Below are 17,814 nucleotides of genomic sequence, written 5' to 3'. Positions count from 1 at the left end.
AATTTTCTGGCTTGGGTGGTGTCAGAGACAATATGGAAGGTCGTTTTATAAGTCTTATCAAGTTTCGCATTGAGACAAATATTGGAATCACCCGCAATTATCAACGGACCCTGTTGATTTGCCCGTAGTACCTTGTCTAACATTTCAAAAAAGCTAACTTGACCCGTGTTTGGTGCATAATAATTAAGAAATGTTATTGTGACATCTTGTATTTCTCCAATTAACAAAATATAGCGACCATCCGTATCTCTCTTTATGGTCTGAATATTAAAGTGCAAACCCTTAGCAAAACAGATCGCCACACCATTTTTTTTGTCAGGGCCCGAGGCTAAATAGAAAGTTGGGAAATAACAGGACAAAAAGGAGGGTTTAGATGCTATGGAGAAGTGCGTTTCCTGCAAAAATAAAATATCTGAGTGAAGAGAGCGGTAATATTTAAATGCCTTTGACCGTTTTTGTGGAGAGTTGAAACCCTGTACATTATGCGTGATAACTTTTAAATTAGCCATAGTCTCATATAAGTGTTAATAGCAGAAGCAAATGGCTAAAGTTGGATCTGCGAAATGTAATATGGATAACACTAGGAGTAAAACTGATTTGTAAGCAGATTAAACTCAGCAGCAAGTAGACAACTTTGTAACTGAAAACAGAAATAAACATAAACATAAATTCAAAATACATAAAATGATATGAGATCTATACGTCACCTTTTTGCGACGTCGCATGATAGAACCCTGTCAGGAATGGAATAACAGGTTGTTCCTTGGAGCCTATTGTAAAGTTAACTAGAAAGCGTATCGACACTGAAATTGCAATTGCAACAGGAGAGAACATGCAACAAATATACAGTAATTATCAGGTTAGTAGGAGCAAAATATGGATAAGAATTGTCCAGGACCGCTGATAAAGATAGAATTCACCAAAGACAAAAGTCAATCTTCTCCCCGAAGAGGTGAGGTGTTAACAGGTTGCAGTTTAAGTTGAAGTTGCTGTAAGAGTTCAGTAGCTTCTTCCAGAGCTGTAACAGAATACTGTTTTCCACGATGTAAGAAATAAAGACGAAATGGAAAAGCCCATCTATACTTAATATTGTTTTGCAGTAGGATCGCAGTGATGGGTTTGAATGATCTTCTCTTGGCAATAGTAGCTGGAGCAATGTCTGCAAATAGTTGAAGAGAATGGCCATCATGTTCCAGTAGCGGAGCTTGTCGAGCTGCAGACATAATCGCTTCTTTAGTGGTGTAGTATTGAAGCTTGAGAATTACATCTCTGGGATTACCATCTTGTGGCGGCCATCCCAGCGCTCTATGAATCCTATCAATTTCCAGTTTAGAAGAGGGAAGATGTGGGATCAAGTTACGAAAGAACTCTGTCATGTCGTCTTCCAAATTTTTATAAGTTTCAGGCAATCCCCTGATTCTAATATTGCCTCGGCGAGACCTATTTTCCATATCTTCAAGCTTGTCTTGCAGCTCATGTATTTGAAATCGGAGTGTATCAATATCAGTCTCATGCCCCTCCAGTACAGTCGTGGTGTCATCCATCCTGGTCTCTAAGGTATCAGTTCTCTTACTTATCTCTTTGATTTCTTTCGAGAGGGAGGCCGTGATTTTTTTAGTGGTCACATCCAATTCCGTACGTAACATTATCTTAAATTGTTCGATTAAGGCGACATCCCTTGAATGTGCTTTATTAGGTTGTCTTTGAGGGAGAGATTGTTCAGCTTGGTCCTCTCCTTCCTCCGACCAATTGACTGCACAACCAGTTTCTTTAGCTAAGTATACATCCAAGTTGTGTGACTTCTTTTCTTTTTGCTTTTCCTGGTGAGGAGGAACAGCTTTTCCAAGCTTCCCCATTAGTGGATAGTGGATTTGCAATGAAGATCAAATAGTATAGAATATGGAACAGTTCAGGTTAATGAAGCAATGTTACAGTGCAAAGTAGTATTACAGCTCCAAGGATTACACCTTTGCCTTTAAGAGAGGCACATATCGCACAAGGTGCATTTGCTATCCATTCAAAGCATAAATGGAAACAACGATATCCATGCACAAGTTAGCAAATAGTCAGATCAAGAACAGGGTTCAATGTGGGGGGGAAGAGTAGAGCGTGATCTTAAAATGCAGCAGTTATGGTTGTTGGTAAATATCAACAAAAGACTCCGGCTTTTGCCACACTAGAACACAGTGGGTACTTCGAGAACAAAGTGTGTAACGTGGTTATGCAGCTGCAATGTCCCCAGTGCTTAAGAAACTCTGACGTTAGATCTCTAGGGCCCCACCAGTAATGCTTAGTTATACCGCGCACTTAGGGCCACAGCAGAGCTCTTAAGCACAAAAAGCAAGGAGGAACAGTCTCATATGAATAACAAGCGCCCAGCAAGATATAGTTCAAAGATGAGCAGAAACCATTCCCCTGAGTGTCTCAGTTGCAGTTACCTTTGGCGCGTGGTATCCAAGATGGCGCCCAGTGAGACAGTGCGCATGAAGTTCCAAAGGCCTCAGCGATGGAGCGTGCCTGAGCACCCGAAACTGCTCTCAAGCAGAGTGAGTCCAGTTCGCACCGACAGCAGAAAGCATCCGGTAAGGATTCAGAACAGGCTGAGGTGAGTATATTGCAGTCTGGCCGTAAAATCACCCGACAGCGCACGGAGCTCCAGAATATGCGTCTGCTCGCAGCTAGCTCCGCCCCTGTAATTTGGATCTTAATACATGAAGGGGGTTATATATTAAAGTCTGAAGTTTATTAACAAATGAAAACATAAGCATTACAGACCAGTTTACAATTGAAGGTATACAGTTCGTGAAGTACATTGGTACAACAGATGTCATAATTACAATAAAAGCAAATCTTGGAAACTTAATTTATGGGTTTTGTTTTACTCTGTTGTTGCTATACTTGCTGCTATACTTATTAGATTACCGGGAGGTTTTCAAGGGATTGCATATTTTGGAGTGAGAATTTCTTCAGCCCAGGGGTCCACGTCTGTTAGAACTTTGCTACTTGACCTTTCTTTTTGTGTAGTAGGAATTCCAGCGTACCCAGATTGGACACGGTGCTAACCCAGAGATCAGGGGTGGGTGGCTTGTCTGACCTCCAACTAAGGCATATGAGCAGTGATGGGCGAATGTGCGGCGTTTCGCTTCGCCGAAAAATTCGAGAATTTCGCGCGAAATTCGCGAAACGGCGAAAAATTCGCGAAACGTCGCCAGCGTCTCGTTTTTGACGCCGGCGCCCGTTTTTGACGCCGGCGCCCGTTTTTCCGACGCCGGCGCCCGTTTTTGACGCGGGCGTCCGTTTTTCGAAAAAAAAAATTTTGCCGCCGGCGAATTTTTCCCGCGAATTTTCGCTGGCGTTTCGCGAATTTATTCGCCTGCCGCGAATCGCGCAAATTCGCCGCGAATTCGCGCCTGGCGAATAAATTCGCCCATCACTACATATGAGTCTCCTAGCCTGGAACATGGCTTTACTAAGAAAGACTTTAATGGAAAAGTGAACACAGGGATTATTCCCAAGTGATCCTCCAAATGATTTAGTAGTCAGACTCTTCAACAGATTAGCAGAGTAGCCATCTCCACAGCCATATCATATATCATGAAGAAAACTGGAGAGTCTTCAAATGTGCAAAAAATGATGGAAAAGTGTGTTTGTAGACCTGAGAAGAGGCCTATGAGACAAATCATTGGATCTGGATCTATCCTCAAACCCACTACCGATAATACATCCAGTATTGCCTTCCAATAGGGTTGTACTTCTATGCAAGATCAGATTGTATGCAGCAGAATGCCCACACTTTCATTACATCTCAAACAGTTAGGGGAGAGGTTGGGATTTATTTTGTGCAGTCGGGCTGGGGTATAGTATGCCCTGTGTATCAGGTACAGTTGTAGGATTTGTGCCTAGGATTGACAGATATTCTCTTTGGTGTTTTAAGGAAGGACCCCCACTGTTCATTCGTGTGGACCCCTAGATCTTCCTCCCAGGCAGCCCTTGTGCCTTTAGGCAATTTGGCGTTAAGTAATGTCAAAAGTGGGAGACCTCCTAGGACAATCGGGGAAAGCCTGTGCCTTTGCAAAAGTGAATGACGCAATTTGGAGGCAGCGAGCCCAAACTTGACTTGGAGTACTTGAATGAACTGACCTTGTTTTGACCCACACGTCCCCCAGAGACACAATCCGCCTTTGTATCCACGTTCCAGGGGGGTCAAGGTATGTCAATACTCTGCCTCCCCCCTCCTCCATCGTTGTGTCATGGGATCTGTGGTAGTTATTGACATGAGCCTTGTGGCCCTACCAAATATTTATTGAGTTAGAGTTCTGCCTCCCCCCTATACCAGGCACCAGCATTGCTTGCAATATAGTTTGCTCCCTTGGAAGCAATGACACCCAGGACTGGGATAGCACTGCTGTTGCTCTCTCACTGGCAAGCATAGCCAGGTGGGATAGTTTCAGGGCCAGATAGAGTACATATAGATCAGGGACTGCTGGGCCTACCCTTCCCCCAAATAAATTTCTTAAGCAGTGCATCTGTAGTACGGAAGAAGGCTTTTGGAAAAAGAAGATATGCATGCCACAAAGCATACATGACTTTGGGCTGGATGAACATTTTAATGAGGGCTATTCTACCCATTGGGCCTATCGCGAGTTGAGCCCAGGCCATGAGCTTTGCCTTGGTCCATTCCAGCAATGGAGCCACATTAAGGTCAAAATAGCTTGCTATGGGGAGTTAAGCTTCTACCCCTACGTAGACACATTTGGGTGAGACCTCGAGGGGGCACTGGCTTAGATCCTCGCCCGCCACCTGTGGATCCGCCAGGAATAGAGTTGACTTAGTAGGGTTGACCTTTAAGCCAGACATCTGCCCATAGTGAGTGGCCTCTGTCCCCCAAATACACCCGGGTGTCATTTGCGTATAGCTGTATCCTGTCTGTACCTGTGTTAGCGATACTGCAAATGGCTCTTTTGCTAGGGCAAACAACAGGAATGACAAAGGGAAGCCCTGCCTGGTGCCCTTGGTTAGTACAAATAGGGGTGACATACAGCAACTGTACCATGGATATGAACACATGCCCAAATCCCATATTCTGTAGCGTTTTTCAGAGATAAGGCCACTCAACCGTATCAAACGCCTTAGCTATATCTAGTGCCACTATGGCCTTTGTTCCTTTGTTGGGGAAGTCTAAGGTTAGATTAAGTAGTAGGTGCCTGATATTAAGTATTGTGGTCCTCCCCTGCATGAACCCCAACTGGTCTTCATTGATAAGGGTATGTATAACCTTTTTCAGGTGGTTCGCTAATATTAGCAGTTAATAGTGAGATTGGGCATTATGACTCATAATGTTGGGTCTTTGCTTGGTTAGCAGGGCAATCGTCGCCTCATACATTGAGTCTGAGAGGGCTGTTGACCGCATTGCGTGGTTGTAGACCTTAAGGAGCATGGGGGCTAGTGCATTGCTAAGTCTCATAGACTTCTATTAGTAATCTGTCTGCTCCTGCTGCCTTTCTCAATGTAAATGTATCAATGGCCTCATGCAGTTCTGCTAGCGTTAACTCAGACTCTAAGTACGTTTGGTAATCAGCCAGCAGTAGCTGAAGGCATACTCCCTCTAGGAATTTATCTATCTTTTGGAAGTGTGGGTCCTCAAGTGTGGTTTTGTGCAGTGCACTGTACAGGGCCCTTCCATTGCCCTCCTCCAAGCTCCCTCCCTGCAACAACTATTCTGTTAAATAGTTCCCCGGTATGCCAACCTGTACAGCAGAGTTCAAAGGCACAATTTGTTATTTCTCTGATGCAGATCTAACAGGAGCATGTCCAGTTAAATCTGAATCCTCTTAGACTGCACATGCTCCTGCAAGATCTGTATCTGAGAAAAAATAAATCAAAAAACCACTTTCATCTGGTATGATACGGATGGATTGGAGGAAATCTCTTGATATTTCTATATTTTGAAAGGGATTACAATCTCAGCCAGGCAAATACAGGCCAGTAAATTTGACATCTATGGTGGCAAATTATTTGTAGAATGCTAAGAATTCATTAGAAGGGATCAAATTCAAAATTATCTTTTGGAGAATTTGCATAATGACAAGTAATAAGCATAGATTTGTCAGTATGTTACCATAATAAATAAAACCCAAATGTAGTAACCCACAGCAAACAATCAGTGATTGCATGAAGGTTGTCATACACAGTAAGATTTCATTGTACGAAATGACAATCTGATAAATTGTCAACTTGTCATATTTCTGATTTCTGACAAAATCGTCACAATAGTAATTTGGTCAGGTTTTAATCATGAGATAATGAAATCAGTCATTGGATGGAAAATGAAATAATCATTGATAAGCAAATGTTCATTGTGCATGCAAAAATAAACAAATAGCCATTGTCGATATATGTTAGATCTTGCAGCTAACGCAACAAAGATACAACAAAAGTCTATTCACATACAGAATTGTTATTGATCAATGGATGATTCTCTCATGAAATGAACACTGAGCTGATATAAACGTTCGCAGGGTGGCAAAAGGACCTGACTGTGTATGCCCAGTTTAAGACTGATGCAAGGAAATGTAAGGGGAATTTTTATTTTTTCAGCTGCCAAATCGATTGTTCTAATTTCCATTTATTCAACCAAGAAGTGATAGATGGTATATGGTAAGTCCTTGTAGTGCGTAGTGTAGGGAAGAAGACCTGTAAAGAATGCTTTTGCAGGCTTTATTTGTGTGTAAATTGCGACAGGAGCAAACGCCCACTGGATGTGGGTGCTGGATGTTTGATTGTTTTTGCTCCTGACGAAGATCCCTGTGGGGGATCGAAACGTTGAGGCTTAATAATAAAACATTTTTTTGTTTTTTCACTAAAACCCTGTGAGTGCTGCAATCCTTTTTCACTGCTTATTTCCCATGCTGGCACCCAGGTATTCATTTTGTCTACGGAGTGCACCATTCCTTTGGTTATATATATATATATATATATATATATATATATATATATATATATATATATATATATATATATATATATATATATAAAAATGCATCAGCACTCACAACAAAAAATCCATTAGAAACACAAACCAAAAATGTAGAAGACCTTTTAAAATCATTTGATATAATTTACTTTATTATTATTGCCTACAATAAATTATAGCAAATGGACTTATAAGTCCCGTGAGTGAGGTCTTCTACATTTTTGGTTTGTATATATATATATATATATATATATATATATATATATATATATATATATATATATATATATATATATATATATAGTCCATAGAATAGCCAGCACTCACGAAAAATGGTTTAAATTGCCTGGGTGCAGTCTCAAAATTCAAATAGTAACCAACAAAAGGATCCGCACTCTCAGGTCTTAAATATAGTATAAAAATTTTTTATTGTTCAATGCGAGACTGACGTTTCGGCCTCCTCTGAAGCCTTTCTTAAAGTGTCTAAAAGGGTTTTTTGCAAAGAAGTTCCCACTGTCCAACTCCATTTGGAGTCATGGTGTATAGTCCTGATCCAATCGTCCCACAGTCTATGGTGGTTCAGGCTCCCCTGAATGTCACACATGCCCACGTGTCCGTATTAGCAAGAGTCATAGATCATGTACATCGCTCCATGGAGTTGGACAGTGGGAACTTCTTTGCAAAAAAAACCTTTTTTTTTATTTTTTATATTTTTTTACTTTGTATATTCCCCACTTGTGATATTTTAGACCTTTTTGGAGGTTTTGTGTCATTTTTATGCATCGAACACCTTGTTTATACGTACTGGGTTAACACTTTCACTCACAAAGGTGCCTTTAATTATCAATAGGGCATGTTTCACTTAAGTATTCTATTAGGCACATTTGTCGATATACACTATTAGTTTTATATGGGACACATACAGTATGAGTATATCAGAGCATGAGTATTTTTAGTAGTGTGTTTCTTTAGTTTATTACACAAAACACGTGATACACATATATTTAAGGTTTAAGGTTCCTATGTGTATATATTTGTGATTGACTTAGCTTACATGTCCCTATAGCGAGAATGTCATCTAAACTAAAATTAAAGGGCCATATACAAAATGGGATATTGATATCACAGGATATACTGTGACACTACTGGTAAAAGTTTCTTTCCCTGCAGAGGTTGGGCTCACAGCCGTGAATTCAATGAAGTCAATTACCACAGATTCTCTAAACAGCTAACTGAGCTGGTTTTGATACTTGATAAATTTAACAATACGAACGATGAAAGTAGTCTCTGAACAGACCTGACAACTTTACTCAACTTAAGGTTGTTGTTTGCAACATTTCACAACATTTTTTGTAACATAACTTAATGCTATGCTGAGAAAAAAGATGCTATAGTAACATATGTAGAGAGATACAGCTGCACAACACCATGTTTTTAATCAGTGAATGTTTTTATCAGTGAATGTTTGTATTATTTTAATGTTGAGATTATTTATAAGATGCTATCTAGATATATGCTATTTATATATGTGCTGTAAATGTTCAGTTGGACTTATAAGTAATGAGTGAGATATTTAAATGGCAGTTTACGTTTTGAGAGATGAGGTCACCACGTTAGCTCTAATTTGTCTAGCTTCCCGCCAAATTTTGTACAAACAAACAAGGGAAAGTTGTGCTCACCACTATTTTTTAAAAACATTAGGCGGGGGTGCAATGAGGCTGTGACCACAAAACCTAGTCCCTTTGTAAAATGTATAATGAAGTAATAGAATTCTTAATGAATCAGATAAAATTGAGCATAGGACTGGCCAGATATGGGATGACTTTGACGTAGTTGGCCATCTTAAATATATTGCAATATATGGACAAATAATCCCTGTTTTGTTTAAAGGGTAAGGCATTTTTTAGTAGCAGTATGCACAAAATGTCTCTGTCTTAAATATATTGATAATGGGTTGAGTGCAGAGGACTCTTGTATTTGACTATATGTATTTTGTGGTCACAGCCTCATTGCACCCCCGCCTAATGGTTTTAAAAAATAGTGCTGAGCACAACTTTCCCTTGTTTGTTATAGTTATACAGGAGCAGTGACCAGCTCCATGTTGTAGCTCCCACCCCTCCCAGCTATAGTCAGGTGATCCCACTGGTGTCTAATAAAAGGGCAGCCAAGTTTGGGAGTTTTACTTTGAAAGCAGCAAGTAAGTTGCAGGTAAAACCAAGTCCCTTTGTAAAATGTATAATGAAGCAATTGAATTCCTAATGAATCAGATGAAAATTAAGCGTAGGACTGGCCAGATATGGGATGACTTTGACGTAGTTGGCCAGCTTAAATATATTGCAATATATGGACAAATAATCCCTGTTTTGTTTAAAGGGTAAGGCATTTTTAGTAGCAGTATGCACAAAATGTCGCTGTCTTAAATATATTGATAATGGGTTGAGTGCAGAGGACTCTTGTATTTGACTATATATATATATATATATATATATATATATATATATATATATATATATATATATATATATATATATATATATATATATATATATATACTGTATGTATGTATATATATATATATCACAGTCCAATGAGTATCCACACTCCAAGGCACACTAATGTGGCTTATCCAGCTGGGGTGCACGGTTAAAATATATGTATTTAAATTTTCAGAAGAACCAGCACTCCCATATATAAAAATGATCTGTTTTTATTTCTGTTGCATTCCAACGTTTTCTCAAGGATATATATATATATATATATATATATATATATATATATATATAGATATATATATATAGATATATATATATATAGATATAGATATATATATATATATATATATATATATATATATAGATGTGTGTAGCAGAGTGAGTTGCTACAGGCTGACAAGTTGGGTTTGATTATGGTACTATGGTAGGACTGGTGTTTTCTGTGCGATCCAACGCTCTGTGCAAAAATGCAGGCATTAAATTGCATGCAGTGCAAATAAGGTAAGTAAATGCATTGTCAGATGTTGTTGAAGCATTGATCGATGCGTCACAACTGTTGGATGCAGACACAGCTTGCTGTTATTACTTTCTGCATTACAGATTTCTCGAGCAATTTGTAAAAATGCTAAATAATTTGTGCATTTTAAAAACAAACTATCAGATGCGAATCTTCTGATTGAAGTTAAAGGCAACATCTTTGGATTCACCAACACAGGGAGCCCTGAGGATGAGAAGAGGATTAGATACAAAGAATAAGCAAGAGTGCCAAAAACATAGTCGAGGAAGGACCAAGGTCAGAGGCATGCGGCTGGAATTGGAGTCGAGGTTAGGCAGAGGTCAAGGTCAGTAAGCTGGTATCATTGTCAGGAACAGTCAGAGGTCAAGGGCTGGTGGCAAGTAGCAAAGTCAGGCGATCAGGCCCAAGTCAAAACTAGGTTCTTCATCAGAGAAAAAAAGTTCAAGTACTGTACAGGCAGAAAAAGCATTATGGTTTCATACATGTACTCCTTAGTGTGTCGCGTTCAGAGACCAGCATTAGTGATGGGCGAATTTGCGCCCACGAAACGGCGACGGCGTCTCGTTTTTGACGCCGGCACCCGTTTTTTGATGCCGGCGCCCGTTTTTGCAGGCGTTTCGCGAATTCATTCGCTGGCGGCGAATCGCGCAAATTCGCCGCAAATTTGCGCCTGGCGAATAAATTCGCCCATCACTAACCAGCATCTAATGTCTGCACACATATACTCATAGGGAATACATAGAAACAATGCATTTCAGGGAGTTTTCCATATTTAAAGTGGTAAAGTGTTCAGAGATGTGTTTCATTGCAATTGCATTTTATCGTGTTTTTTTTAGACACAGCTTGATGCATTTTTCTCTCTCTCAACGTGCATTCAAAACCCAACAGAAGAAAAAGAATGCATTTGGAACTGACACAACCACACATTTTAAAAAATGCATATAAATGTAATATATGATTTTTTTCTGCTCAGCGTGCATTTGGATACACATAAAAAGACTGTGTGTAAGATTCCTAAAACTAGTGTAATTAGTCTGTGAAGCTTCTCATTCATCCAGGTCATGGTATATCTATAGAAATAAGTCAGATCAACTGGACTTGCTGTCTTTTTTTTTCCTTGAAGACGTTTCACCAGTCATTCGACTGGTTTTCTCAATTCAGAATAACTTGTAAATCTTCCTTCGAGAATATATATCCTCTGGAATGTTGCTCCAATCAGCATAATCTGTTTATCATAATCCACAATGATGTCATTAAATTAGGTATTGATTGTATTAGCAAGATTGGAACTTTTATGTGTTATTAAACCTTCAGGGGAGAGGTGACTAAACAGCATTGTATGTGGCAGACAATAGATGTTGCCCCCCCCCCGTCTCTATTCAGAACTTGCTTTTTCAGTTTTTACATATATGGCTTCTTTAACACTTTTTTTAAACCAGTCGCTCTCCCGGTCTAGAATCTGCACTTGGCAGACTTCAAACATGTGTAGATTAGTGATGGGCGAATTTGCGAAATTCGAGAAACGGCGCCGGCGTCTCGTTTTTGACGCCGGCACCCGTTTTTCCGGCGCCGGCGCCCGTTTTTTTGGGAAAAAAAATTTTGACGCCGGCGAATTTTTTCGGCGAATTTTTTGCGGGCGTTTCGCGAATTTATTCGTCTGCCGCGAATCGCGCAAATTCGCTGCGAATCCGCACCTGGCGAATAAATTCGCCCATCACTAGTGTAGATGTAGGTACACAGCGGAGTACTGATCAGAGGAGCTGGCTCTTCTGTGCTGCTCCATACGCTGGTGTTGGTTTCCCCGCATACAAATCAGAGAATTCCTCACTGCACTGCATACACGATGTTACTCTTCTTGTGCTTTTGGATGGGGGGATTTTTTTCTGTGCATTGAGAAAGCCATTCAAATAACTAGTGAAACCTCTTCAAGAGAAAAAAATACAGCAAGTCCAGTTGATTTGACTTATTACTATTGATATTTTGCAATAAGTCCATGGATAAAGCACTCTCTAAATATCTCTTGTCCACGAAAGTAGACTGACAAAAAGGCATCAACAAAGTTAAAAACAATAAAATAAATACTATTTTCATACATAATAAAGCAGGGCATTTTATAATCATAGTGCTATCATATATGCTTCATGGTATGTATCATTAAAAACTCAAAAATCACAGTTAAACAATTCTGCTAAACCATGTAAGGTAGACTGAAAAAAAAAACAAAGGTGCGGTATGTGAAAGTTTAATGGGTGGAGCCAACAGATTATTCTTTTCTAACTGTTGAAACAAAATCTAAACTGCTCAACACACTCACTCAGCAGAGAGGACCAGTATAGGAATCCAAGATCTTCTTTCTGTGCTGCCTGAAATAATACAGAATGTTGTGTCACATATTAATAATCATACTCTGTGTTAATAGTAAGTCTCATCTTCCATTCTACATTGTAAGGGACCCACTGCTCTCATGCTACTTTGTGGAATATTACTTTCACATGAAGTATAGACAGTGCTAGAAGTTATTATTCATGTATATTCTTTTGGGAATAGTCTTTCAAGTCTTTGATCTTTCTTAATCATTTAAAGTTAAGGAACTTTTTATAAAGGTATTGGGTGTTATACTTTTGTTAAATACAATAAATACCCGTATCTTAAATGTATGCATTATTCAATCTTGCTATTGTTTAGAGACTTTTTAGACTGAAAGGAATCTCCACAGGAGGGTGGGTGATGTTATGAAATTGTTCCATTGTTTATGTTTTAATGTAGTTTTAGAATTAAATACTGTATGTTGATCTAAACACAATATCAAAATGTACTGCGATAATCAGCAATAGTAAACATTAGTAATTTACATGTTACAACAGACTGCAGTTTTATTCTAACACTTTGTTATTTTTTATCCCTAGGTTGTGTGGTTGGTAACTCTATAAACTCAAAGGAACAATATATTTCTGGACATGTTGGAGAAAATGTGACATTAACCTGTGAATTCTCCACTAGCAGTGAAACTCCTTACCTTTTCTGGTATTGCCAATATCCCAATAAAATGGAATATCTACTTTATAGAGGAGCTAAGGGCTATTCTAGCATTACGCGTGATGGGAATTATGAAAAAGGAAAGTTTGATTCCAGTGCTGATGATACATCCACTAAATTAACCATCTTCAGTCTGACTGTGGAAGATTCTGCTGTGTACTTGTGTGCTCTTAGCGTTACAGCACAATGGTGTCTGAACATTACAGTTCAGTGTAAAAACCTTCCTCTATAAATTTACTATAGATCCAGCAGGCGGCACCGTTCTTGTACAGAAACACAAGCATATTCTATTCATAAACGTATTGAATGTAAAGTCAAGATTGTAAAGACAAACAATTTTTATCTAATTCATAGAATTACAGAAACCTTTTTTTTTTGGGACACTAATATACTAATGTCTGTTTCTCAAATATGAAATAGCATTTCATAACAGTCTCTTTTCTAATGATTTGTGCTATTTTGTAAGCTAAGCTAACTAAACATCTGTATTCTGAACCAGCTTGCATATTAGGCAATAACTGCAGTTAATTACTTGCTTTAAGATCTATTCAGTACACATAATTTATGTGCAAAATAGTTTCATGAACATTTTTAGGACTGGTTAAGAGGATATCCTCTGAGATTGAATAAAATAAAATTTTACCCTCATGATGAGAAAATAAATTTAGTAAAAAGGATCCAGTACTTTTAAATGGATATGATGATTTGCTATATATATATTGCCCTCTTACTGCGTTACAATAACGTGACTTCCAGATGGATGCAGGTTGGACTTCCAAATCCACAGAAGTAGAAAATATGACATTGCAATATTACATTACCCATATGTACTCAACAGTACCCATTATAGCCAGAGGATCCCTGTCAGGGGGCCTATCGACTCCCAGAGGGAGTAGTCAGGACCAAGGAGAAAGCTTTTAGGGGTTAAATTCCGAGTTCTTGGTACAAATGGGAACAGGCAAATTCATAATCAAAGTCCATGCAAAAGTCCAAAAAGCCAGGCAGAAAATATCAAAGTTGAGGTTTAGGCAGGGTCAAAATCCAGGAATCAATACAGGAAGAATTATCAAACACCCAGGAATGTTCCAAACAAATTCTACAATCGGGCATCAAACCCTTGACCTGAAAGTCTTTAAGGGAGCGTGACGTCATCGCGCCTGCATCGTGACAGAGATAGTACAAAGAGCAGATGGTTCAGAAGAGAAGCAATTAGAGATGGCTAGTTTTACCAAAGACACATGGAACACATTAGGGATTCGCATCTCAGGGGGAAGTTGAAGTCTGACAGCCACAGGATTGACAATCTCCACAATGGAGTATGGACCAACAAATTTTGGACCCAACTTGGGGGAAGGAATCTTGAGACGAATGTTCCTCGAAGAGAGCCACACTTTGTCCCCTACTTTATATAAGGGAGAAGACTTTCATCCTCTGTCTGATACAATCTCCGCCGGGAAGCCATGAAGACGGAAAATAAATTGAATGAACAACTGAGAGAGTTCAATGGCAGAGGGAAGTTTGCGAAGAGGGATAAAGTGCGCCATCTTACTGAAGCGGTCAATAACCTCCCATATCACGGTGTTCCCCTTGGAAGGTGGTAATTCGACAATGAAGTCCATAGCCAAATGAGTCCAATGATGAGAAGGAATGGGTAGAGGCTGTAACAGCCCACTAGGGCAAGAGTGACTGGATTTAGATGAGGCACAGATGGCACAAGCCACCACAAAGTCTTTCACATCCTTCCGTAGGGAAGGCCACCAGAGGAGTCGACTGACAAGCTCAAAGGTCTTTTGAGTACCTGGATGTCCATCTTGCTTGGAACAGTGGCTTTGCTGAAGAATGGGTATGCGGAGTTCGGGTGGCACATAAACCATACCAATGGGGGTATCAGGAGGAGCAGATAACTGGACAGATAGGATCTGGCTGGGCAGTTGTGGGAATAGGGAAGCGATGATCTTTGTGGGTGGAACAATTGGCTCATGGTCTTCACTGATGCGCCCCTCAGGGAGAATACTTCTGGATAGGGCATCTGCCTTACGGTTTCTGGAGCCAGGACGATATGTAAGGACAAAATTAAAACGAGTGAAGAAGAGTGCCCAACAAGCCTGACGGGGACTCAGTTGCAAAGGCCGAAGGGCATTACCAGGTAGTCATAATGCCCATCTCTGGGGTTGAATGCCGTCTCCCATTCGCCCCCTTCTCGGATGCGGATTAAGTTGTACGCTCCACGGAGATCCAATTAAGTGAAGATTTTCGCCCCTCTGAGTTGGTCGAAGAGCTCAGAGATGAGAGGTAGCGGATATCGGTTCTTTACCGTAATCTTATTGAGACCCCTGTAGTCAATGCAGGGGTGCAGATCACCATCCTTCTTTTCCACGAAGAGGAATCCCGTCCCAGCAGGAGAAGAGGAGGGTCTAATGAATCCTCACTGGAGGTTATCTTAGATATACTCCTTCATTGCTGAAGTCCCGGCAGGAGACAAGGGGTAGGTACTTCCCCTGGGGGCATGGTACCAGGGAGAAGTTCAACGGGACAATCGTAGGAGCGATGAGGAGGGAGTCAGCTGATTTCTTGCAATGGACGTCTGCAAAATCTTTGTAAACGATGGGCAAGTTTTGCAGCTCTGCAGCAGCGAGGGCAACCCGGTGGACAGGTTTAACCAGCAAGCAGTTATTTTGACAAAAAGGGCTCCAACAAGATATCTGGTTAGCAGACCAGTCAATGGAGGGATTGTGCAGACGTAGCCAGGGTAATCCCAACACCACAGGAGCGGATGGGCAGGTAATAATCACGAATGAAAGTTTCTCTTTATGCATAATCCCAAACTGCACAGGTAGTTCTCCCATTGTTTTGGTGATAAATGCAGAGGATAGAGGTCTGTCATCAATGGCAGTAACCCTCAAGGGATTAGATAAGGGGTAGAGGGGTACACCCATGTATTGGGTAAAGGAAGCATCCATGAAATTCCCTCCAGCTCCGGAATCAATCAAGGAAGGCAGCACCGTCAATAGTCTTCATAGCCAGATGGATCTGCAGAGGTAGGAGAAACCTGTGAGAATCTTTTTGGGGAACAGGTGCCATGCGACCCACATGAAACACCCTAGTTTTACCTTGGTGAGAGAAACCTCCAGGATTCAACGGGCAGGAATTGGCAAAGTGAGTCGGGCCACCACGTATAGGCACAGGCCAGCCGAACATCTGCAAAGCGTCTCCTGCACGGAGAGACGTGCTCTTCCAATCTGCATAGGTTCCTCTGGAGAAATGATTGGAGGTTTCTGGGGTGAAACAGGTAAGAGGTGTCGTCATGCAGACAGTATTGGCTGGAATCTCTTGCTGCATTCCTTGGTAAGTTGATGCTCTCTGAGACGTGTTTCTGGCAAGCGCAATTAAATCTTCCAATGACTCAGGAAGTTCTCTGGAGACAAGATCGTCTTTCAGTCGAGTGGAAATGTCTTGGTAAAAGACAGCCTTGTATGCCTCATCATTCCAATTAGTCTCTGCCATTAAAGTTCTAAAGTCAATAGCATACTCACTGGCGCTGCGGTTTGCCTGATGGATGTGCAGTAGCCGGGAAGAGGTATTAGTGACCTGACCCGGGGCATCAAACACAGTTCGGAATGCGTGGCTTGCCAGCCGATGAGACTGCTGCAGGAGGAACAACGGCCGTGGGAGGATTACCAGCAACTGGAGGCATACAGGAGAGGAGAGTATAGAGTACTTGCCTAATGCTTAACTGCTGAGCATCATAATCTTCTACGCGGATCACCAATCCCCGTAGCACTCGTCCAACATCAGGCGTAGCTTCCTCAGTGGGGTCCATGGCTCGATTGTAATGTCAGGGGTCTATCGGCTCCCAGAAGGAGTAGTCGGGACCAAGGAGGAAGCTTTTCGAGGTTAAAGTCCGAGTTTGTGGTACAAATGGGAACAGGCAAATTCGTAATCATAGTCCAGGCAAAAGGCAGGCAGTAAATATCAAAGTCGAGGTTCAGGCAGGGTCAAAATCCAGGAATAAATGCAGGAAGAATTATCAAACACCCAGGAATGTTCCAAACAAATCCTACAATTGGGCATCGATCCTTGACCTGGAAGTCTTTGAAAGTATTTAAAAAAGGTCCTACCTGCTTCCTTCAGGCTACCGGTGAAGTACTACACTCAAATTATATCTGCAACATTGTTTCAAGAGAATAGAGAGCAGGAAGCAATAAACAAAAACTAACTTTAAAAGCACTGAAGCATAATTGCTTAAATTAAAAATTTCTTTCAATAAGCAAAAATCTATTTTTGACTGTTGATTCCATTTAAATTGACGACACAGCCTTGCACTAGGCCATATTATTACTCCTTAATATGTAAGGCCTTTGGTCTCTATTAGTGATGGGCGAATTTGTCCCGTTTCGTGAAATTCGAGAAGCGTTAAAAATTAGTGAAATGAAAGTGAAAGTCAATGGGAGTCAAAATAATTTTGACGTGCGTCAATTTTGCCGTCCGTAACAATTTTCATACGTGCGTGTATTTTGTCCAAATGCATTAAAGCTAATCTTTTTTGTCGCTGCGGATTTTTTGCCAGCAAATTTTCGCTGCAGTTTCACAAATTTATTCACTGCCAGTGAAACGCAGAAATTCGCTGCAAATTCGAACCTGAAGAGATAAATTCGCCCATCACTAGTCACTATAAGCCAAAGATTTGTTGCCTAGTAAATGTATACTTTGCAGGAATTAGCATACTTTTTCTGCTAATTAAACAGGCTTTCATTTCAGTTTGTCTGACATTTCAGATGATAAGTGGGTGTTGCTAC

General features: G+C 40.5%; 1 gene segment (V, D, J or C); it reads left to right on the top strand.

Moving 5' to 3' along the window:
• The first annotated feature begins 6,519 nt into the window (after positions 1-6,519).
• LOC108714904 lies at positions 6,520-13,366 on the top strand. The segment is given in 3 exon segments: positions 6,520-6,572; positions 10,181-10,307; positions 12,889-13,366. Coding segments are annotated over 3 exon segments (519 nt in total).
• Positions 13,367-17,814: the final 4,448 nt, after the last annotated feature.

Source organism: Xenopus laevis, chromosome 1L (genome assembly GCF_017654675.1).
Source record: "Xenopus laevis strain J_2021 chromosome 1L, Xenopus_laevis_v10.1, whole genome shotgun sequence".
NCBI lineage: Eukaryota > Metazoa > Chordata > Amphibia > Anura > Pipidae > Xenopus > Xenopus laevis.
Note: the sequence above shows the minus strand (reverse complement) of the source record. Positions and strands in the feature narration are given on the sequence as shown.